Here is a 25864-nt window from a genome sequence, read left to right on the forward strand (position 1 = left end):
TTACGATTTAATGCCCTCTAATTGGTAAGCGATTTGCTTCAAGTGCACCTTACATATTTTAGTAATGCTGATTTTGTATTCCGCTTGTTAAACATAGCACAAGATTTTGATTGCAGCGCAAGTAATGGAGGCTTTATTGTTTTTGTATTGCATACCACCTCAAAGACCTTTTTTCAGTACATTCCTTTCGCCGTGTAGTTAATACTTTGACATTGATATGTGGATGTTTTAAATACAATTGTCATACCTTTCAAATGTCACATTTAGTCACTCTTGACTTGATTATTTCGACGAACTTAAAATTTACGAGCGACGCCGATATGGAGCGCAGCTATAAGACTGAGATAAACGCGGGATTTTGCACTAAAGGTAGTAACGAAAACATTAGTGAAGCAGTTTTTATGCTTATATTTATAGAGATCCCTTACAAATTTTTAGGAAGTTATTGAAATAGAAAAGAAATAAATGGTAGCATTAATTCAGTTGTAAAATTGTAACGTAATTATGACTGTCACTAACTGCCAAACTTAGATATTTGGACAATGACGAAAAGATTTATGGATTCTTGCGCTTGTGCTAGACTTATTTTTCTTCTTGATTGTCGGGATAATCGCTCAAGCAATTTTGGCCGAGTTTAAAAATCCTGGTAATTGTTTCTTCCTCGTATTATTCGGCGCTAGTTGAACACCCCAGTTGGATGGATGAGATTTACGATCATAAAATTTATGTAGGAAATAAATTGCCAGTGGCTAGATTTTATAGTTTAAATGGAGGCAAAAGCTACAGCCTTAAAACTATAATGTATATGTGATGCTTTCTGGAAATACTGGCGAAGGTAAGGTCAAGTCCATAATTCACTTGGTGTTTCTCAATTGTTCTCCCGAGAACAAAATGATTTGGCGGTTACTGTCAGAGAAGAGAATACAGATACGAAAGCAACCGGCATAGGAATCTTCTTGCACTGCTTTTCCGAAGTACATACATATGTTTAAAAGATAAAACCAAGGTCTTTAAATTTACCTATCTACATACATATATAAAATTTATGTTAAATCTGGTTGGTTAAAGTGGTGATTCATCCAGAATCTAACTAGCACTTCCACACTAGTTGTGAATAAAAAATTTGGAGTTATGTTTAGTATTAAATTATAAATTTTCAATATAAATATTCATTATTTAAATCACAGATCATCCCCAATATTCCGGAAACTAATGCTTTATTAATTTAAAAGCTGCTGCGCTTTATACTTCTCAATTCTCCATCCCTCACTTTGCATCTTGCCCGCTGACTTATACCGTTTCTTTCTATACTCAAAAGTGGCTTCACAAATTTTAAATGACATTTATGCATAAATTATGTTAATAATGTCATTTCACAGTGGAAATCCATGAATATGAATGAATGCGCAAACGATAAAAGCCATGCACAAGTGAAGCAAAAGGCATAAATGACTGAATGAACCGGAAGAATTTACTGAGCAGAGCTGCTTGGCCAATATCGAAACTGACTTGTAGGAAGGTTGAAAGTGCTTACGCCCACTACACCCCCAGAGAGAATTTTTTTAAACATGCCCCCTCTGACTACGGCATAAGCGCCACACATGCACACACGTATATATCAACAGCATAATAATCGGCATCATCTAAGTCGTCATCACAACTTGCTAAACAGCATACATTCTCCGTACATACATACGAGTATACTATATATGAAAAAATCTATAACTGTATAGCATCGCGTGTACATTACGAAGGAAATGAACATCTAAGCTGTTACAGGCGCCGTCTTCTTTTTTTCTTCCTTATCTTAAGTTGCGGTCAGAAATGGCAAGGCAATTGCTTTTCATATATTTTTTCTATCTTATCTGAATACCCGAAAAATAGTTTGAGAAATTTCATATCAACGTTTCAGCAATTAATTGCGAAAAGTATACTTGTATGGGGGGGTCTGCAAATATCAGCATGCAAATGAAATTCGGAAAGTTACTGTGAAATTGATGGCGTTACACCAGCATGAGGCTTACGGCGACATCGATATAGCGCAACCAAGAAAGATTCAGCGGCTCCGCTGACTAGGTCATGTCGTCCGAATGGATACAAATGCTCCGGTTCGGAAAGTATTCGATGCGGTGCCTGGTGGTGAGAAAGATGGCCGGCCTCCTCTGCGTTGAAAAGATCAGATGGGGAAACCTTTGTTTCGCGTTGTGTATCCAACTAGCACCTGTTAGCACGTTTTGTTAAACTTGTCCAAAAATGGTTAGGCGGTTATCGAACCAATCAAATATAGATTCACTTACTACAATAAAGACACGTGCTACAAGAAAAGCACCAACAAAATAAATTAAGAGAATAGTAAAAGTATTATTTTAGATATCATTCAGTTGAATCTCATTCTAATGTATTGAACGTAGTCATAAATATTCATACCACAAATTACACTGTGGTACAAAAAAAAAAGTTGCAAAAAAACTTTGGATCGGACATGGTGAGGGTTGTAGCTTATGAAAAACTGAAAATAATGATATAGTTGAAATTTCCAATACACCCCCAAAATCTCATTTTATGGCCATAAAACCGTTTTTCAGTAGGTTGATATGAACAATCACTCCTAACTTCGCCAATTTCCATCCGATTTCGAATTTGCTTTTTTAGTTCGAAAGAACAAAAACAAGCCTTTTTGACAGTGTGTTAACATTTTTTCTGAAATGACAACTGACGAGACTGTAGACGGAAGTATTTGGAATTTTTTTATTTTTTCTCTATTTTTTCGACTTTGACATAATTTTTACGATATTATCCGATATTGAGGATTTTTTTTAGTACACTACTGTTATAGTAAATTTAATTTTGCGTCGAATGAGCTATATTTGACTGTAATTGAATTAAAATTAATGGAGTTGTGTGGGTTTTAAGATTTTTTCTTTTTTTACTACGAGATTTGGTATGCGTTTCGAAGCATGAAAATAATAACAAGTGTCATTATAAACGCATAATATTTATTGGAGTATTGTGCAGTGCAGCACTGTACGGTATGGTACGGTGCAGTACACAACGGCACTGGTTCCAAACTTAAAAATGCATTGGAAACGGCCCTTTGGAGTTTAGTATGGTACGGTACATTTGTCATTTCTTCATCAGTTTTGAATACTTCTCTGTAAGAAATTCGATCATCATCATTCATCTGAAGTCGTCATCAACTAAATTCCATTGTTTAAATCGAGAAGCGAGCGTTTCAGATTGTCTTCCCGATAGAAGTATGTAAATCACGAGAAAGATCCTGAAAATCTGAATTTGATACAATGTCTCGTTCTGAAAACTTAGAACCAGACGGAAAGTACTCTTCATCATCAGGTTTATTGTTATCAGTTTGATCATCATCAGCAATGAGTTGAACTTCCTTCAGTTCATGACCTGCAGTTGAGTCAATCATATCGTCCAAGACTACGGGGTTCTTAACAGTTGCAACAAACAATAAAACTTTGACGTTTTAATAAGGTTAAATTATAATAACAAACTTCTTTTGTTAACCAATGTACAGTGTGAACTTTGGCACACTTGGGAGCTTTTCCATATTTCTATTGAAAAAAATGTGCTATAATATGTCAGATATTTTCGTAAGTTCTAACCAGTTCTGTTGTATGCAGTACAGTGTACTCTTATGTATTCATATATATTCCAATAAATATTACGTATCTATAATAACGCATCAAAACACGTCCTTATTCCCATTTAGCGTAAGCTATACCAACATTCCAAATTAGTAAAAAAAAAACAAAAAATCTTAAAACTCGCACAACTCTACTAATTTTAATTCAATTACAGTCAAATATAGCTCATTTGACGTAAAATTAAATTTACTATAACAGTAGTGTACTAAAAAAAATCCTCAATATCGGATAATATCGTAAAAATTATGTCAAAGTCGAAAAAATAGAGAAAAAATAAAAAAATTCCAAATACTTCCGTCTACAGTCTCGTCAGTTGTCATTTCAGAAAAAATGTTAACACACTGTCAAAAAGGCTTGTTTTTGTTCTTTCGAACTAAAAAAGCAAATTCGAAATCGGATGGAAATTGGCGAAGTTAGGAGTGATTGTTCATATCAACCTACTGAAAAACGGTTTTATGGCCATAAAATGAGATTTTGGGGGTGTATTGGAAATTTCAACTATACCATTATTTTCAGTTTTTCATAAGCTACAACCCTCATCATGTCCGATCCAAAGTTTTTTTGCAACTTTTTTTTTTGTACCACAGTGTTATTATTAAATTGTAAAATAAGTAAGATTTGCGAGAGTAGAAATTCCTGTGAAAGGAACCTCATGTTTGGATTGAAATGGCCTCTGCAAAGGAGCAAAGGACATGCTAATTTAAAAAATTAAATTGTGACTTGATCAACTAAATGGTACTGTCAGCGGTAATACTATGATATGTATGTAAAATATTAGATGTGCAAAGAAAATGATACCATCAGTTTCTAAAAAGCCTTCAGTACTTATTGAACATAGGCAAAGTATGCGACCTTTCCCAGACTTTATTTGATTTGAGTTTTCTTTCATTTGTATAATGGACGATAAGCATTATCTTATGACTGAAAGCTATGAATAAAGTCCACGATATGACTTAAAGCTAAAGTAGTCGGTATCACCAAGGCAAAGACTCAAGAAAGTGATCGTGATAAATGGTGAACATAGCCTATGTATAAGAAGTTGGGTTTATCAGAATATGTTTGCCTTCCAGTTCTTCAGAATTTCATTAATGATGATCATAAGAATGGCAAAAGAATATTTTTGCTAGAATAATCATCTGTTCATTTGGTAATGGAGTTAGTCTACATTTCATGCCGAGCACGTTACTCCTGTTGCCAATATTTTATTCTGGAAAATAAAACCAGATTCAATTGTTAGTGAAACTATTTCCTCTACCAAACGGCGGCTATGAGCAATGGTTTGCTTTGTTTTTGCACATGCTGCTGAGAAATATGAAAAGTCCATCACTTTTGCCTCGCGAATCTTTTATCTGCGGTACTTAGTATAGATAGATCTCCAAATCAACACTCTAAAAATTTTGTCTCTCTAGCAAACAATTTAATCAGTTCCTTCTATTTCTACTTCTTCATCTGATTCATTTTGTTTTTAGAGATTAAAAAAAACTTTCGAAGAAATGCCTAATTTTGCGTAAAATATATCCTTTAGATATTTAAATTTTGAATTTAGTTCAGCCTCTCACAGGCTGTTGTGCACACCGTACCGAAAACTTTAAACGCGTTCTACTTTAAGTTCTTTTCAAGTCAACCGGAACTCAAACATTTCTTGTCCAATTGCCTTAAAATTTTAGCTTTACATATACACTTAATTACATTATTCGTGAAATCCAGCATGCACCTTTCGATACAGTTTCGATTTTTTTTAAATTTTTTGAACATTTGTTTCAAAAACGACAATTTTTTTTTAATCATTTTATCGACAATTTCCATGTATTTCTTTAATTCTATGTACATATGCCATGTTTGTATGGTTTAGTTGACTGCCCAACACTTCTAGAGCAGATAACACGTCCAGGGCAAATCCATAATGCCTTTGATCTCGATTTTGCTATGTCGAGATCTTTGTTTCTGTCTAAGATTAGGTATTTCTATTTGTAATAAATCATTTGTAGTTAGTCAATAAGAAATGTATAATAAAACTCCTCTGCACTTCTATTCTGTATGGTTTTGTAAACATTAGACTTAATAATAAACGAATGAGATGAAATAAAAAAAATAAATAAATTCCCAATATGCCATATGATTATTTTTTCGGCTCCAGAATCAATATTTAACAGCCCTTCAGTTACTTTTTAAAAATATTCGTATACATTAATTTTCTGAAAGTACTTTCAGTGCATCAACTGGCAGTTCTTCTAATAATTTTCCGAATTTCTTTAGGTTGAGAGACTTGACGAAAACACATTCTTTGCCACCTCTCGCAGCACCTTTATTTCGTTACTTCATTACAGTGAAACGAATTGCACATATTTACGTATGTTTGTGTGTATTTAGGTATGTGCGACCGACTACTTGCCTTTACATCTCTTCGCGTAGTCCAGCAACTTGTAAGTTAAGGGGGGGGTAGGGTCACAAAATCGAAATTTTTTTTCTTCACTCATCTTATAGTAAATCATTTCAAGAATGTTGTGTCAAAATTTTAAGTGGATCGGAGCAGAACTCTCAAAGTTATAGCCTTTGTAGGCACTCTACCTCGAATGCGGAGCATCGATAATTTCTCAGAGTCATTTTTTCAAACGCGTTTTTCCCGAAACGACTTCTTAAAAGTCGGTGCCAATCACAACTCCGAAACTATTCAACCGATTCTTTTCAAATTTGGCACACGTTTTCTAAATCAAAAATACCTCCCCCCTACACTGTTTTTTTTTTATTTTTTGTTTTTTAAGGTTGTTTTTCACTTACAAATATGGCGAAATTTTTCGCCAAAAATGCTCGTTTTACGTTTTTTTGCCACCAAAACTACAAAAATGAAAAAAACAAAATTTTATTAATGTAGGGGGGAGCATTACGTCATACTTTAACTGAAAAATTCGACTTTTTTAGTTTCAGATGATTCTACGACGAATGCCGATTGGCACCGCAGAGCACCTCTCGAAAAACATATCTCCAAAAAAACTCTGTCATGGGCTTATTTGTCAATATTTTATTATTAATATTTTTTAAAAACTTATTGAAAAGATGTACAATAACATGTAACTGATTTTATTAAAGTATCTTAAGCCATATTTCTGTAAAAAATTCACAAAAAAAGTGTTTTTTTTTTAGCGCTAAACCCTACCTCCCCCTTAATGTACATAAATGATTTCGTAAAATGTCCTTTAAATTCTATTTACGCATACACATACACCCACTTAAGTATAGTAATGCTATTTGTTAACGTAAAAAATGACAATTCAAAGAAAAATCTACCACAACCACAAAAGCAAGAACAAGAGCTTAGTAAGGAAAAAATACAAAAATATAACCAAGAAAAAATGCTAACGGTTGTAAAAGAAGAGTATTAAATGGGCACAGGATGCCGCAATAAATATTTTTTTCTACGCGTTGAAATGTACCAAGCAAAAGAAAATTACATTGCTTCATATAAAATCATACACAAGCGTATACACTTAAAGACATTTGGAAAATAGCGAAATGACAATAAAAAATCTTGCGGGCAATTAGACGCATACAATTACAATAATACTTTGTGTTCAGGGCAAATTATCATTTTTATTTCAGCACCTACATTTCACCGTGAACGAAGAACTCAATGAATGTATTGAGTTTGCCGCAAGAAAAAAATACACATATATAAGGAGAAAACTGAAGAAACTTTTATACTCTTACTTATTTAGAAGTGATAGGGAAAGTCGTTAAAAAAAAAAGAAATCACTAATTGGTAAGGGGCAGCTTTAAGGAAACATTTTTGAAATTTCTTAATAATCATTCAATTTAGCTATTATAAAGTTTTTTTATTCAAATATAACATATTTTGTAACTATAATACTTGCCTAAAGCAGAAAATCTTGACAGAAACTTAGGTCAAGATTTACAGCTGATTATCATATCAATCAAGGCGAATCTAACCAAGTTTATATCGGCTTTCAATCAGAATGTAAGCAACAAAGTAACAACATAGAAACATGTCACTTGGGCATTCAAAATACTAAATCGCAATAACAAAAAAACAAATCAGCTGCTCTACTCCTGCTTCAATAAAAAAAGTAAACAACCTTCCTGTTTACCTGGACAAAGCGGCTCCCCGCGTGCTAACTCTAGAAAAGTAGAGGAAAAGTAAAATTTGCGGGAAAAACATTTCGGTTTCAAAAAGCTGTGCTTATGAGCAAGAACTTAATCGAGGGATTATGTCGGTATGTCCAGGACCAGCATGAGATCGAATATATACATACTGTCATACCGCTTAAGTCAGGATATCATAGAGCATTTTTTTGGGGCAATAGACTCTCAAAGTGGCTTTTTGACAATCCGAGCCTGATGCCTTTCACATGTAGGTTGCGGAAGTGCTTACTAGGTTGCTTTAAAAATACAAAACTTATTAACAAGAGTTCACTTGGCAATATGCCGTATCAGACGTAATCAGCCCGCAACAGCGGTGGTAAGATGCAGTCTGGTAAAATTGACTAAGTGACACATCTATGGAGAATTAAAAAAAAAACACTTTTCTGTTGATGAGGTGATTTTGAAGGAACTCAGAAGAATCGGTTAGTAGCCAAGAATGGATGGAATATCTAGAAGGTCAGCACCATTTTTCTGAGTACTGCTAAAAATTAAGCTGGTATTCAACAGTTATTCGTTTATTATTAGTTAAAAAACTAATAACTATTGGGGACACAAATGTCAGCGACAATGCAAGAAGCTTTCTTTCAGTGCATGAAATAATCAATTAATCAAAAATTTACACAAATCAAATCGAAATAAGAAGAATCAATAATAATAAAAATTCATTTCTATAAGTACTGGTAAGTATTGGCGACTACGAGTTACATGATCAGTCCAATTTTTGACAAATTTTTCCACTTAATCTGAATAATAAATCTAAATGAACCCAATCAGCAAAAATTTGACGCAAAAGATGGTCATTTGGCTTCAATTCTTGCACAAGCTGTAAGTTATAGGCACGTAAACCAAGATCCTTAGGTAAATTTGACAATACAAAGGCCAACTTTTTCCACTTTCTTTACCGTTTTTTAGGAAATAATAATTGAAAAATATGCTCTGCCAATATCACCTTGTATAAATTCGTCTGGATTGTTACTAAAAATTTTTTCATAGACGTAAGTCATCGTTGACATTTTTATATAACATTTATTTTTATAAGTCAGAATAGGTTGGGAGAAGTCAAAATTGTTTCAATTATTTTATATACGAATAAAATATATTTAATAATATTTAAATTGTAATATCAATTAATATGAGTCCAATCAATAAAACAACTGTGGGCATAGCTGCGGGTGTTGCAAGTACACTTTTCATTGGCTATTGTATTTATTTCGACAACAAACGACGTGCTGACCCCGAATACAAGAAGAAATTACGCGAGCGACGACGTCATAACTGCAAAAATGAAAATGCTACCCGTAATGGAATACCAAATTTTAATGATCAAGAAGCAATTGAGAGATATTTCATGCAAGAAATCCACATGGGGGAATCGTTAATTGCCCGCGGTGAACTAGAGAACGGTGTCAGGCATCTTGTCAATGCAATACTAGTATGTGGACAACCAGGACGCCTCTTAGAAATGTTGCAGGCATCATTACCAGCACAAGTATTTGCCATGCTGATACTAAAAATGCAAGAAGTCGGTAATCGCGTAAATACCGAATTGAATGATAAATCGAAAATAGTTACAGTTAAGTCAATTGGAAGCAACGAGAACTCGGATGACATTAATCGTGCTCAAGCTGGAGTTCTAATTGATGATCTGGAGTCGTAACAGGAGCTATTTTAATGTGAAACATATTTGCTTAGAATTTTTTATCTGGCTGGAGTGACGAATGACGCATGTATACGTATTTCCATAAGTATTTGTGCGTAGTACTGATTAAATAACACACATGAAATAACTTTAAGGTAAAATCTTTGACAGTATGAGGAGATTGTTTGCAGCTTCAGTAGATTAGTAAATTTGTAATTTATTTTGAATGGAGTGATGTATATGAATCGACAATTTATGTTGTAGTGAAATTAACAGTTATTAAATGGTTAACAACCTGCAGCTAGTAACGGCTGAATTTTGTATTTGTGAATGGCTTATCACCGGTTGGTGCTTATAGTTCGATTTCACCTAATAGCCCACTTGTGTTATAAATTTATCATGGTACCAAATGAGGGTCGCCTATTTTCTTTTTTTTTGTGTTTTTTTTGTTTTGCTCATAAAACGAACTTTTGAAATTTGCTTTGATGTCAACATTCAGAGGAGTGTTAGTGTTAATTGAGGGCTATATAAAAATGGTGGCTTTTACTTAATCTTTTGATTGGAAGAATTTAAATGTGATTAATTAGTTGCTATATATTGAGTTCTACCAAAACAAAAAAAAAAACAGGACATTTTTAGATCAACTCCATTACTTATATGTTTGTACAAGCTGTCTAGTTCACAAGTGTCAAATATTTTTGACGTACGACGCCTTTTGCAAAAATTGTAAATCCTCCGACAGGGTAAATTTAAATGTCTGATCATACGCTTCTAATTCTAGATAATTCAGGAAAGTGTAATAGGATACAATGAGCCAAAAAAGTTTGGGTTCAGAGGGTTTTTATAAATTGTTCGCTATATTTTCCATGCCCATTTCTTTGTAGCATGAAAAACTTTGTGAATACAGTTAAAAAAAATCAGAGTGCCAAAACTTTTTGACTAACTGCATGTAATGATTATTAAAGTTTATTAAGCTAACAAAAAAAAGATTTTTTTGTACTCACTTTCTAAACTGGGGTTGTGTTGTCTACTGCTTGCATTTATTGTTGCAGTTACTTAACTAATGCTCCGTCGCTATTGTCCTTGTTTATTAAACACAAACTTGTGCTTCGCTTTGTTTGTTTACTTTTGTTTCTTTGCCATCCAACTCTTCATTTTATTCCATATGACAATTATTTCATCTTGATTAGATTTGTTTTCTTTTTTCTTTGATTTCTCTTGTGGGTTGAAGGTAGAAAGCAAATCGTTGGCATTATTCTTACACGTATGTATGTATGTAGGTATATGTATAGATATAGGTTAACTCATTTCATCAACTATTATCAGCTATGTATGCATGTAGTACACATATATAATATTTGTATGTAGAATTAGCAATGTGCTACAAATTGCCCCGGCATGTGGCGCACAAAAACCCGTGCACCCAATTTCAAATCGTATCATCTTCAGACAGTCAAGCTGCGCCACCACTGTCGCCGGGTATTCGCATTCGCAACCGACTACTCATATTACATTTCTCTTATTTTTACAGGTGCATACAAACTCATTTCTTAGATTACCACTTTATTTAGCTAATAATGTTTTTACTATTGTTATTACTCCTACTCGCTCGCTCGCTCGCTCACTCGTTCCTCTAATGCACCCAAGATGGTGCTGTTACAACGCTCGCTTGAGAGTATTGTACGCGCACGTTCAAATTTGTTTGCGTTTGTGTGGTGGATGGCAGCTCTAGCGTATTACTATTATTATTGTTGTTGTTATTATTGCTAGCGATACTATTAAGCAGCGATGGCATCAGTTGGGCCTGCTGTTGCTGGGGTAACTGCGTTTGCAACTGATTCATTTGCTGCTGCTGTTGTTGTTGTTGATGCTGCGCATTATTCGCCACGCCGAGGGCGCTATTAACGATATTAGTACTGTCATTGGTAACAGTTGAGGGGTCAGCTGGGAATGGGATATTGATATCCAACAAGCCGTCAATGCTCATCTCCTGTCGGATTAACTGTGAAGTGGATTTAAATAGATAAAGAAAAAGAGATAGAGAGAGAGAGAAGACATTTTGCAGTGTTTAATTTTGTTTAACAGTTATTTTACACTATCTGGTACTCACTTCCTCCAGATTGCATTCTAGGCCAGGTTGAAAGCTGTCTAATGTAAATTCGTCAATTTGTGGCTCATTGTTGAGTGCCTCCATGCATTGTCCGATGAGCGTTGATGCGCAATTATTGTCTGTACATGCAAAGAAAAAAAAAAGAAATAAGTAATTAGTAATGATATTTGGATACCATTAGTCTGAACAATAATTGTAAAATTTTAAGAAAATAAATAACTCAAATTTTCTGGCAACTGCGTTGAAATTCACTCTGAAGTGAATAACAGAACCTGCCGGAATATTAGCGACACAAAATATGCTTATACCTCCACGACTATACCAACCATCGACGACTATATCAAATCTACAGCAGTTAAGAAAAGAAATTCCATATACGGCATTCAGTTCTTTCACTGTGCAGATAAGCCATTGAAGCAAAAAGAAAAAATTGGCACAACGAGGGGAAAGTCATAATAAAATGATGGAAAAAGGTCAAAACTATCGACAAATAGAAATAACAGCACGCAGGGCATTGACATTAGATCGGACAATAATTCCGGATTTATAACTTCATGGTAAAGAGCAGGGCATCCATGTAAATTAACAGAAAGGAAAAGCGCAATACTATAGAATCTGTAAAGAAATATGCGAAAATAACTGCTTTAAAAGTGAAATATGAAATAAGGAATAAGTTTCAGATAGGCATAACAAAAGCCAGCTATCATGGGTCATCAAGAGTTGCTAGGAAGAACTCAGTTACTTTACTAATAAGTACGCAAAACAGTATTGTTTTCGCAAATGAGCGTATACTAGTATACAAATCTCCACAATATTGGCAAAAGTTAGTTTTTTCGGATGAAAGCATATTTTGCCTTTTTTCGTATCAAAGGAAGAAAATTGTGTGGAGGAAATCTAGTATAGCGCTGCGTAAAGGAAGTTTATTGCCAACAGTAAAACATAGTAGTGGTGGCGGGATGGTGAGGGGTGTACGCCAACTCATGGCGTGGCAAATTATGTTAAAACAAAATTTGAAGCAAGGGGCTAAGAGGCTTCCTCTTTCAACAAGACAACGAGCCCCAGCATATGGCTACTTAAAACTTGAGAAAGAAATGGTAAAATTCTAATAAAATTCCTTGAAAAAGGATTGATGTAATTTAAAATTAAATTAAATTAAAACCTTTCTAATAAAAAAAAACCGAATTCAATTTTCATGAAAGAACAAACAATCTCACGCTTTAAGTCATGTAAATGGATGCCTTGGACGCACTAACACAACCTGTAGACTCAACTTTCCATGTGCTTTTTTTTTTTGAATTGAACATTAAATAGCTCGGATGATCTTCACCGTAACATTCTGTATCATTTATCATCATAAATAACTATAGCACAGGGTCTTATTTACAAGTTTTGACAATTTCTTTGTTACTCATTTCATTTTAAAAATTTAATTCATTCTACATACTACAAAAGCCATGTATGTATAGTTTCAAATTTTGTTGATATTCAAAAAATTCAACGAATTTTCATTAATTCCACTTTACGATAAAAGTTTTAAGAGCGGTTCCCGGCATACATTTTTGTAGCACATCTAAGCGAATTTTTTTGCTCAAAAACTTTTGCTTTAAACTTTAAATTAGCTGAGGACTTTTAAAAGGCATTATAAAAATTCTCTAGCATCCTATCTTATCCTATCCTATTTTTTTAATGCATCTGTAAGTTTATGTACCCACTGAAGCAATAATGGAAAAAAGAATTGTTGTGAACCAATCGATCGAAAGGGCAATAAATCTTGTAAAAAGTTCAATGAAGAAGTGGCATCTCCCCAAGCCAACAAACAAATCATTTTTCACGTACTAGAGGCGCACTAGAAACAATTGTCCTACCAAGCAAAAACGTAATCAAAAACCGACTTTATTAAAAATCTTAACAAAGTTTAAGGTATGTATATTATTGGTATATTATACCTTCTGCTCAAATATGAACGAGACGGTATCAATAAAACGGTCCGCGGATGACATATGGCAAAAATAATTTTTTTGTTTTTTGGTATGACTGTTATAAGCTTGCATGGCAAATTTCAGCGTGATATGTCACATAGTTTGTTTTCTGTGCTGCTACTGTAAACAAGTCAAACTCGAGTGTGTTCTTCGAATTCTCTTTTATGACTTCAATTGTCTCAAAAGGTTTTCCACGGAGCGGCAACTTGAGCTTGGGAAACAGGAAAAAGTCACATGGAGCCATATCAGGCGAATACGGTGCTTGCGGAACGATATTAACATTATTTTTGTTCAAATAATCGCGAACAAGACGTGATGTGTGAGCTGGTGCATTATCGTGATGCAAGAACTATGACTTGTTGTCCCACAATTCCTTCCTTTTAAGACGAATGTTCTTGCGCAAACGCTTTAAAACGTCTAAATAATATTCAGCGTTAACCGATTTTGCGATTTGTGCGATTTTCAAGCACAATTTCCTTTACTTTTCCGATGTTTTCGTCGTTTACTGATGTTGCTGGACGACGTTCATGAGGCAAATTTTCAACCGATGTACGGCCCTTTTTGAACGATTTGTACCACTGGAAAATACGTGCATGCGATAGAGCAGAGCCCCCATAGGTTGTCTGCAATATTTTTAAGGCGTCTGAAGCCGAAATTTTGTTGAAATAACAAAATTTCAAACAAATTCTTTGAATTTCCATCGTTAAATTCGAAGAACACACTCGAGCTTGACTTGGTTACAGTAGCACAGAAAACAAACTACATATGTGAAATTTGCCATGTAAGCTTATAACTAGAGATCGGATTCTTATGCAAGTGCATATTTTGTCTAACATCACATGAAGTTCGCACCTAGGTAGAAACTCATCATAATAAAATATTCAATTTGCATAAAAATCCGATCTCTACTTATAACAGTCCTACCAAAAAACAAAAAATTTATTTTTGCCATATGCCATCCGCGGACCGTTTTATTGATACCGTCTCGTTCATATTTGAGTAGAAGGTAGGCTTATTCAAAAGATCAAGCATTTCCATTATTTAAGGATAATATTTCATTCCCATTTTTCCAAGACCTTGGCGACGGTTTTTGGCTCTACCACACGAATGGCTTGCTCGACAACCACCTTAAGGAATAATCCCATATCATCGGTATTTTACGGTATCTCACAAAAACAAAATACCAATGGCGTAAAATCGCTACTCTTGAGAGATTATGAAACTAAAGATAGTCCAAGTATATGTGCTCAGTCCTGGGCCACAAAAATCGTTTATCATGCCTCTGCAGCGCACGTCGTTCCTTCAAATGACATTTGTAGCAGCATTTTCAAAGAAAAATAGATCAATGATACCACCGCTCCAAGATTCGGACCAAAGTACCACTTTCTGAGGATGCATTGGCTTTTCGACGTGATCGCCGGGATACCGGTTTTGCTTATTAATACAGCCGCCGACATGAAAACTCGCTTCGTCAGGAATTGTGGTTTTGATTTATTTTCGATAAATGCGCTATTTTGGACTACACAACATTGATTTTGGAAATAGTCGGCTTTGAACCCAGACCCACCGAATAGTACTCACAAGCCTACGCAGATACTAGGCCACGGTGGCACATGCCTCATTGCGAATTTTCCACTCAGTTTATCACTGTTCGTTGTATGTTTTTTATCGCGCTAATCAATTTCTATTATAAATTTGGAAATTTCAATAACTCCGCAAGCGGATTTTGTTATTCAAATATTTCCGTTGGTTATTTAATTAACATACCTTCCAAATTTGTGCTAAGTGATTGCTGCTGCTGCTGTTTCTGCACTTGCTGTTGCTGTTGTTGGTGCCGTTGTTGCTGTTGTTGTTGTTGTTGTTGTTGTTGCTGTTGAACCATTAAGCTAGTGCCATTATCATTCGCAACGCCAGCTGTGCTGCCCGCATCTAAGACCACATTACTGTATGTATTCAATGAGTCCGACGACGGTTCACTATTCGGATAGGCGGGTGACATTGTTGTGGCGACGGAATTGGGCGACAGACCCTACGAGTGGAGAAGAACAAAATAAAGATAGATATAAAGTGAATTTAAAAAAATTAAAAATATATAAAAGTAATTCACTTACGTCGCGTGAATTGTGCAAACAGCTGCACGTCAGTGAACGATGCAACAGACATTGTTGAGCCTGCAAGCTGTAGCCCTGTGTGACGACGGCCCCGTTTAGGTTATACCTCTGTGGCGCTTGATAGGGCGGCGGCGGTTGCGTGGGAATGCCCGAGGCAGCACTGAACCTACTCCAACCGTATGACCGTTTAGTGGTAAAAGGAAAAAATAAACAAAAAACATTTTTATTTATCTGCAGGCAATAATTTGGGAAAGTAGGCTGAAGGTTGTATATATAAGTACAGATATGCACCAAATGAAGTAATAATTTGTGAGCGTTTTCTACTAGATGAGTTTAGTGAGGCAGGTCGCATAATGTGTAGACTCTGTCGAGTCATACTATACGGTAGTTTAAAGATAATTTTGCGCTTCAAAAAAATATTCTCTGACACTTTCGCGTTTTAGTGCACAAATCGAGGTAAAGAGAGATAAAATTTGATACATTCTTCAGCACCACTACAATTAGGGTGAAAAGTCGGAACAATAGGCCAAAAAAAATTGTGCTGTTTATAGACCCAATACAATAGTAAAGCGGTGGGTTCAATGATTCTTTGCACTTCGAAGGCGAGACCCGCTGTGGTTCATACACTTATTGTCGCGTAATTAAGTCATTTTACCTTTTCACAATGTTCGCAATATCTTACATGCAAAAATTTGTGCAGTTAATTTTCTGTAAAAATATAATTCAATGCGCACCAAAAAATACTTTATAAGTCAGAGTTCCACAAATTGTACAAAATTCCAAAACAATTTACGAATTTGAAGAAATTATCATCAAAATTTTTACCTTTTTAACCAGAACCTTTTTTGCTATGAAGTTTGTAATTCATTAATTTCAGTATAACAAAGTGTAAGTACGAAGTCACACAAAAGTCGCGTTGATCAAGTTGAAAACTTTCCTTCATAAAAAAGTATAATATGTAGTATTCCGAACATGTGATCAACGAGTATACTCAGAAGTTATCTAAAGACTTTGATTAAAAAGCCTAACATTTCGACAAGATTTTTGGAATTTACTGAGATTTTGTGAATTTTGTATAATTTTTAGAATTCATACTTATAAGATTGTTGATTTGTAATGAACAATATTCTTACAAAAAATTTATGAAAAAAATGTTACGCAAAAAATATTGCGAATATTGTGGAAAGATCTTAATTATGTGAGCACGCGTTTATATCTATTGTCGAAAATTTCGATAAAAATCTGCATTGAAAACCGTATAGTAAGAGCAACTAAATTATTGAATTATTTAGGAACTGAAAATTAGCCAGAAAACTGATAAGAACATTTTGTATAAAGATGGTCTTAAGAGAAGTTCAATCTATGGATGTCAAATGAATTGGTCCAAAAACACCTTTCGGCATGAAAGGTAACGAAGCCGGAACACTTTTTAAGCAAATAATAACTCGCGATGAAAAATACGTCATGTACAAGGTGACGCCAATTAATCAATTATAATTTTCTCAGATGGCGTTATACGTTAATATGACACTTGTGAGCAGAACAGCTGCAGTATCAAAGGTCAAAATTATAAGGTCACTCAAAATCATTTTTTTTTTTTATTTAGTAAAAAAAGTTGTTCAGAAAAAAATTGTGATTAGTGATTAGTTTTGCGCCACCTTGTTTGAAAACAAATTTGGAAAATAATCGCAATAAAACATCGGCATAAGAGCACTGTGTAGAGGCACTGAAGATTAGCAACTAAAAAATATTTGATCTAAATCGAATAATCATTAATCCACCTTAATTTCAGCGTGGAAGTAAAGCGAAAAATGCTCAACATTTTTTACTTCACCTAATACAAATGATATAAATACATAAATACACATGCATATAAATGGAAATATTTGGGAAGTTCGGCATGCGTACCGCCATATGCATACATGCAAGCAGTCACACATATACACAAACATATGTATTTTTAATTATAAAATTGTGCAAACTAAAATTTTTTAGAAATTAAAATTTACACTTAGGCCAGTTTTAAACATATTTATCAAGGTAGAAATGAAAATAAAACATTCAACTTAAAATTATATGGGCTTATACAATTAATTACGAAATCAAAATAGTCACTGACCCTTGCAGAATATCCTTTGGCAACTTAACCTCCGCTATTGAACCAGCTAATTGATCCATTGACGCTGACTGTGCAGACGTTATGTTTGTATTTGTGTAGTCAGTACCGAAACTCCAATCGGGTTCAAGTCCTATGAGTGCTGGTATGGGACTGAGACGTCCGCAGGAACTGGCATTCGATGAGGCGCGTTGTCGAAAGTCCGGCGACAATTGGAAATTACCACTTGAGTAGCATCGCAAAGGTAACAAAATCAATAAAATACGATTGAAATGAAAAGAGAAGCGGAAAAGAAAAATATTTAAAAGAAAATTAAATTAAATTATGAATTTGAAAATAAAACTTAACTAATAAAAAAGTGCTAAATAAATAATATTAGTGTTTAAATGGCTACTACTACTGGAAATGTATACAGAGGGAGCCTATCATTTATTATTTAAATAATAATATATATGATAAAAAATTGTATGTATGCTCTCCGATTCCTATATCTGTTGATTTGTTAATGTATTCCTTACTAATATTTCATACAAAGTGGCGCCAAATTAATCATTCAGTTTTGTTTTCAAATAACTTTTTTACTATGGAAATCTTTAATGTAGACCTTTACTCACAAGTGTCAAATATGATTGAAATTGATAGCAAACATTGTAAATCTTCCGATAGAGTGATTAATTTCGCGCCACCTTATGTATATATACGTATTTCACCTTAATGGCAGATCAGCGAATGACATGTAGTTATCTAAGAACAAAATATTTGTTATTGTATTATGGCGTTCTTTCAGCAAACGATCGAATTGAGATCACCCTACTTCTCTAAGTTCACATTTTAAGTACTTAAGGAGAGGTGTAAAATAAGGTTGTGAAAAAATTCAATGATGTTGACAAAAAGCACTTTATTCTAAAAAACAAGCTTTAAATATAGCGAAAGTCAAGTGTTTGAAAGTTTGATTTTAATAATTAATTTATTATTAATCAAAATGTTCAATTTAAATTGCGCTTTATTGTCTAGGGGCAAAGCTATTAAAACATGCATATTTGTATATAGTTAGGAAAAGAAAACTAGCTTCAATATAAATTTATAAAAAGTAGTAAAATTATTATACAATATTTCAACTGTGCAATAATTTACAGAATCTCTGCTTACAAACATATTTTTTGATAACATATGTAGGAAGCTTTTATACTAAGAAGCACAAACAAAAAAAAATTGTAGCTCTAAATGCATCTAGATAATTTCAACTACAGGCATTAAAATTTTAGAATTAAAGTTTTGCAAAAACTACTTTACTTTTAGCTAAATTAATTAACTTTTATGTCACCGCCTTTAATAAATTTCCCAAAGTTAATAGTTACCTGTGCAATGGACTCTCCGAGAAGTGATCCAAACCTTCGCTCACACTACTGCTGGGCGATGGTGTCGCATCAACGAGACCCGTTACACCCGCTTGACGTAAGGCTTCCACGCGTTTTTTGGCACGCCCCCGACGTTTCTCATAGCGCGACGTTTCCATCGAGGCTGCGCGCCGTCGCACTGACTTACCCGGTTTCGCATCGGGATTGAGCATCCACCAAGACGATTTACCAGTACCCTCATTTTGGACTCGCATAAAACGATTGTGCAACGAAAGATTGTGGCGAATGGAATTCTGATAGATCAACGAGAAGAAAAGCGAAACAAAATTTTAAAAATTTAATTGAGTACAATTGTTTTCACAAATATCTCACACTTGTGTGTGTGTATGTATGCATGTATATAAATAGATGTAAACTGTCTTAAGAATATTAAAGTTGTTAAAATGGATATGGCTATGCTGCTTTATCATTGTATCTTCTTAACAACTTCCTGCCAACCGTTTTAGCAGCCTTTCGTTGATTTCTTTCAAAATCAGTTAAAGGGAAGCCCAGTTGTCATACAATTATTGCGCTGAAAACCCAAGAAAAAACCAACTGACATTGCTGAACTTGCAATTCCCACCCTTCTTTTGCTCGTTTGTTCGCAACGTTTGGCGAGTCGTGCTCTCTTGTCACACGAGGGGGTTAGTTGCCCTCATTTTCATATATCATCGCTGATGTAACAATTTGTAAGCAATTGAAACCGCTACGCTGCGACAACATTCAAGTCATTGTCTACTATTCAGCGATTTGTATACAACTCTCTCTGCCAGCCCCACCTTCCTCATTGCTCCTGCACCTACCCTTCACCAGTTAGTGAAGACATTTCAATTGTCTGCCGACATTTTTATTGCTTTTCTTACAAGAAACCCAAAGAAATACCACGCTTCTGCTGCGCTAATTGGACTGTCGAAGACGGCGCTTTGTTGTTCCCCGCTCCGTGTGTAAGCGACTTTCCGACTGTCTTTGTATGCGGGAATTTTTTTCTGCTGCTGTTGCTCACATTTGAACTGTCAATTCATATTTTATGACATAAACCATAAATACTGTATGGCAAAGACCTGTCAGCGTGCTCTGGAGGGGTTGGTGAGAGAAGCAAGTGCAGAGCTTCACAGATCGAAGAGACGCGATGCGGCTCGACGTTTAGTTGTGCGGTTCATCGACGTCAGAAACTATAGGGCACAGGATAAGTAGGGGAAAGTTTTCAAGGTGCTAGACACTGGAGCCACACTAAAAAAGCACATGCATATATACACATACAAATATGATACACAAAGTGATTTCATATATCCACATACATACATATACCATATGTGTTTAATATGTTTGTGCGAGTGAATATCTAGATATACGAAAAAAATATCTCAACACCATTTCACCTGCTCTATGAATTTTCCATGCAATCGAACACACCCACGCACACACATACTATCCATCAGCCATTCATGGTAAGTGTATTTTCGCCGACAAGGCAACTAAGCAAATCACCAAAAAAAGACTGAAACGTAAGAAAAAGGATAAAAATATCAGCACAAAATTGCAGCAAACGGTAACGAAAAAGAAATTTCTAAAACATTAGTAAAGCAAACCAAACCAAACCAGTAAATTCGTTGGTGACGCGACAACGCACACGGCATTGAGCGACGGACTGGCGCCTTTTATCACCGTTGCGAAGGATGCGCCGACGCTCCTGCTTCAACTTCAGCCATTTACAATAATACATTTACACCGTTAGCGGCCTCATCCAGGCCAGACTGCGTGGGTGTGTGTAAGTAAGTGTGTGCGTGCGGGCACACAGGATTTTCCTCAAAACTACCACATACGCAGGCATAGGTATGTAGATCTGTTTATGTCACTCTAAAAAAGTAAATATAACTTAATTTTACTTTTTGCTAAACTTTTTCTTGGCGTCACTGCCAATAGTTGCGTCGGCATCCTTTTTGCACGTTTATCCATCCTTTCATACCTTTTGTTCATGTTTCCCCTTTACTCTCCTTTTTGCCAGTTTTTCACTTCGTTTTTATTTTCGTTGTCACGGTTGTCGTCCGCAATGTTTAGTTGTTGTGTAGGTCGTCATAGGATTGTGCTAATGGTTTAGCCTTTGGTTTAGTTTAGTTTACTTTACTTTGGTTTCCCAAAAATGTTTCCACATATTTTTTTTTTGTTTGTTTTTTGTGGTTGTATCCTTTTCACTTAATGTAATCATATTTATTTAAACGGTTAAGTGTCAATTTGTAGTTGTATTTAGTTTTGTTGGGAGATGTTCATGTGGCACACGCCTTTTCAGAATGTCAAATAATTTGAGAGAAAATTTAAAATTTTGATATTCATATTAAAGTTTAAAGTGTAATAAGTAAAAGCCAGGTTCGTATTGTGATTCCAAAAGTGGTGGATTTTTAAACTAAGTTTTATTCCATGGGCTCTATACTTAGTTTAGAGAATGAAAGGTTTAACAGTTAATTTTATATTTCACAATCCGGAGTATAAAAACTGAAGTGCTGCAGTAACTGACAGCAACAAATATTGCAGCAGCTCTGGTATACAAGGTTGGTCAAGAGGCGTCTTAGAGTATGCACGGCACCTCTGCATTAGACCTAAATTTCTTATAGCTGAGCTATTTCTTCATATACAGAAGCGTCAATTAATAGCAGGTACTAAACTTGCTGGATGAAGTAGTGCTTCAGAACCCAATTTATGCAATTTTGCCATTCAAACTGTGGACTTGCCCTGATAAAAGAGAACTCGAAAAGTTGAGAAAAAGTTTAAAATATGCTCCAGAGAGTGTTTCTAGTTGATGTATTTACTTTAGGATACATTTAAAAATATTTCTGCCATGAAAAAGCTCCTCATAAAATATATCTGCCATTCGGAGTCGGCTCAAAATTGTAGGTCCCTCCATTTGTGGAACAACATCAAGACGCACGCCACAAATAGGAGGAGGAGCTCGACAAAACACCCAAAAAGGGTGTAAGCGGCAATTATAGGTATATATATATGTATATATACTTGTATGTAATAATCACCTTTCATACCCAATTGTGAAGTTAGCTACTACAGTATATAAACACATAAGCAATGGAGCGCATAAAGGTCAAAATAAATATTTCCATCAGTAAAAATAATTTTGTTTTATTTGAGTAAATTTCACGCTCTCAGAAATGATATATAATATATATTAACCTTTTATTTATTTTACTACATTTTATGCTTTTCAATAGGTTCTCCATTACTCGGGATGGGGATAATTTACATATGCGAGTATGAAAGAATAAATTATTTTGAGAAAATATGTATATGTACAGGGTGTCCGCAAAATGTATGGGATTTGCAATGGTGTTAAATTTACGTATTTATGTATAGCTTAGGTATGCAAACTGAGATAAAAATGTAAAATAATAATGTAAAGATTAGGCCGGGTCGATTTGTGAGGAAGCAAAAAAATCGCCCATTGCTCTGTGAAAATCATATTCTAGGGATCAAAATAAGAAACTTTGCCGAAGGAACCATACCTCTAAAACGAATTCTGATGTCCCCCAATTTGGGTCGATATAAAGATGTATAAAAATCTGGTCGATTTTGAGTTAAAGCCCAAAAATTTACCAAAAAATTGTATCTTCCTAACTTTAAGTACCAATGTCTCGTAAATAAATGGTTTGAGGGTAATGAATGCAAGTAATCATGTAAACAATTTTATTATTAAATATTTGCCTACCATAAACTTTTGACCTTCAAGTGTCCATTCTGGGGATTTTAATTTATGAAAGTAAAATTTTCCAAACCATTTTTTCTAACAGCTAAAATAAATATTTTTTAACAGTAAATTTTATAAGTGTATGCTTCCCGTGATTTAATAGGCCATTTAATATACAAGTAGCCTCATTTCACATTCGATTTTTCTAACAATATGCATTTTTGCTGGCAAGGAGAATATCAAAATGGGGAAGAACGCTAATTTCAGCTTAAAGGAAAAATGCCAAGTTTTTCTTTAAGCATAATAGCAATAATTCAAATATGTCGAAATTTGAAAAAATTTTGGAATAAAATTTTGACCAGAAAAATTAAAAACAAAATCGAAAATAAGCCTTGAACAAAAAATTATCAAAATTTTAAGCACCTTTACTACCATACACCTAAAAAGAGTGTACGCGCCAATTATATATATATATATATATATAGATATATACTACGGCAACAACTCAAAGAACTTTAATACTCGGTTTTAGCAATTATTTTTATAATCAGCAGACTGTTTAAATTTAAAATAGCAAAGTAACGTATTACAATTTTACAACTCTAAATTTTAACAGCCTAATAAATTTTAAATTTGAGTGGTGAAACTGGGCAAAAACCTACAAGTCAATCCATGTACACAAAGCTTTTCGCCCGGACATAAGCTTCGTCTAGATGTGGTCACAAGATCACTAGAGGCACAATACATATAACGGTTATTTAATGGTACTATGAAGAAATAAATCTAATCAGTAGCTAAGTCAGAATTTGCTTTTCATGACAGGTCAAAGAAACTTTGCATAAAACCTATCACTGAAAAGTCTCACGCAGTACTACTGAATGTATGTGTTAAAATGGTGAAAAAGGACGCCTAGAGATGCTTGAAGACAGATTTATAAAAATTATAAATAAGCAAATTTATAATTGTTTCGTTTATTTACACAGACCTATAGAATGTGGCTCAAAATGTATCATCCAAATCGTTTTCAAATAACTTTTTGTTAAATAAAAAAAAAAAAAAAATGATTTTGAGTGATATGTACCTATACATATGTTCTCCTTTAACTTCTTGTGGAACATATGGTGTCAGAGCGATGTAAATCTTTAATTCGACCTTTACCTGCTCCATTGCTTGTATGTTTCTATACTGCAGCTATCTTGTTCACAAGTGTCAAATATGATTGCAAAAAGTATAAGTCCTCCGATTTGATCCATTTTGCATCACCTTGTACACACTTTCTCACATCAATAGCTTATCAATGATGAAGTTAGCTCTTATTGAACTCATATCTTTAATTTTTTAAACCAGAATTAGTTTAAGTTAAAAATCATTGCTCTATACACGGCTGTGCGAACACAGAGCCATGGCATTATATCACTCCAGACGCTAGTCTACAGCGCTTATTGGGCAAAATATATATGAATGTCTACTATGATTAAACGTATGCCTATTCCAAGGCAATAAATCTTCGACAAAAATTTAACCAATAACAAACCAAATAATTGACATACATTTGAATGAGCAAATTTGCTATATAAGTACTGAAGAAAAAAAAAAAACCAAATTTGCTTCCTCTTTAACTTATTACTTTTGGAACTTGACAGCTAATGTTAAATATTAATACTCAATAAATATAAAAGCAGTTTCGTAAACCGGGCAACCTCAATAACCATATATCCCATAACTATATGGTACAAACGAATTACACGCATATGTTCATATATATGTATGTATGGTATTAACAACAGCATTTGTAAGTTTCTAAATAGATACATACATAGATATTGTATATATTGGATATTGTATATATACACCTACATATTGTACAAGAAATCTTGATGACATCACAATTTGCCAACGATCCAATCACGCAGATCACTGTAAGCAAATATTTACATACTTATACGTACATAGGTACATATCTCGCGAGAAATACACGCAAAGCATGCAAAAATACATTTGAATAGCGCAATAACTTCATATACTTATAAATATATCCAGTTAAGAAAGCATGATTTAATTCTTCGTATGTATGATTATAATCAATCAGCAAACTATCGCAGATGTTGGCTATTTGAATACAAAAATTATACGCATAACTCACAAACGACTAAAACTCAAGTCAATTACGTTTGCCTTGTATGAGAAGCTACACTTAAATATTTGATCGCGCATTTTATGCGCCCTTGACGTGCGCTCGACATAAAAGGGCGTTCATATTCGCCCTTACCATACCGCCGCCTCAGCCATTACACACTTAGTTGCTCATTCGCCCGCGCACTCGCCTTCATCCTCACCTTGTTGCTAGGCATTTGAGTGTTGGCTAGTTACATACCTACAAAAAAATGTTTAGCCTTTTTGTGTGCGAATTGAAACCAACAAATAAAACAGCTGACAGCACTACTTATGTACATATAGCGCGCGACAAACAATAGCACATAAACATTTTGACCATTTTTGATTTTTTTTTAATGTTTATTTTTTTTTAAAGTTCCAAAAAAAAGCCACACAAATTCAAAATTTCAAACATAATACAAAACTTATGAAAATCCAACAAACTCTTTAAATGAATCCACGATTTTTAATTAGAATTTATAGAAAAAATTTTGGTGCGCAGCTTTATAGCCTAGTCAGTATACATTTTGTAGTTGCTAGAAAATCCCGATTATTTTTTATAATTTTTTCCCTAGACGGTCTCTCGCATTTTCGTCGTACAAGAAATGCACGGTATTGTTTTTTTGTACTGTGAATTTTTTATAAGGAAAAAACTGTGGAAAATCAGTCTAGTAGCAAAATATCAATCGATTAAAACTACACATCAAAACTCTTTCCAGAAATTCTAATTAAAAACTGTGCAATAGGGATGAACGTTTTTTGGAATTTTTCTTATTTTGACATACCATTTTTTAACTGGATTTATATAGGCTTTTTCTAGGCAATTAAGCTACAGTTTTTA

At 34.3% G+C, this 25864-nt stretch overlaps 2 protein-coding genes across 9 annotated transcripts in view; one reads left to right on the top strand and one right to left on the bottom strand.

Moving 5' to 3' along the window:
- Positions 1-25864, bottom strand: part of LOC129252872 (forkhead box protein O) — a 148651-nt gene that overhangs the window by 22713 nt on the left and 100074 nt on the right. For all 8 annotated transcript variants that reach the window (XM_054891012.1, XM_054891006.1, XM_054891011.1 and 5 more), the window contains exons 5-10: positions 19140-19432; positions 17785-18006; positions 15666-15831; positions 15322-15583; positions 11576-11694; positions 10470-11467 (exon numbers count right to left, since the gene is read on the bottom strand). In XM_054891012.1, the coding sequence (XP_054746987.1) occupies positions 11099-11467; positions 11576-11694; positions 15322-15583; positions 15666-15831; positions 17785-18006; positions 19140-19432 (1431 nt within the window). In that variant the 3' untranslated portion in view covers positions 10470-11098. The remainder of the gene's footprint in view (positions 1-10469; positions 11468-11575; positions 11695-15321; positions 15584-15665; positions 15832-17784; positions 18007-19139; positions 19433-25864) is intronic.
- Positions 8869-9800, top strand: LOC129252874 (mitochondrial import receptor subunit TOM20 homolog B-like). The gene has a single exon (XM_054891014.1). The coding sequence runs from the start codon at positions 8959-8961 to the stop codon at positions 9481-9483; it is 525 nt and encodes a 174-aa protein (XP_054746989.1). The 5' UTR covers positions 8869-8958; the 3' UTR covers positions 9484-9800.

Source organism: Anastrepha obliqua, chromosome 1 (assembly GCF_027943255.1).
Source record: "Anastrepha obliqua isolate idAnaObli1 chromosome 1, idAnaObli1_1.0, whole genome shotgun sequence".
Taxonomy (NCBI): domain Eukaryota; kingdom Metazoa; phylum Arthropoda; class Insecta; order Diptera; family Tephritidae; genus Anastrepha; species Anastrepha obliqua.

Excerpts from the sequence above, each read along its gene's own strand:
- LOC129252874 (XM_054891014.1), top strand. The coding sequence starts at position 8,959 with ATGAGTCCAATCAATAAAACAACTGTGGGCATAGCTGCGGGTGTTGCA.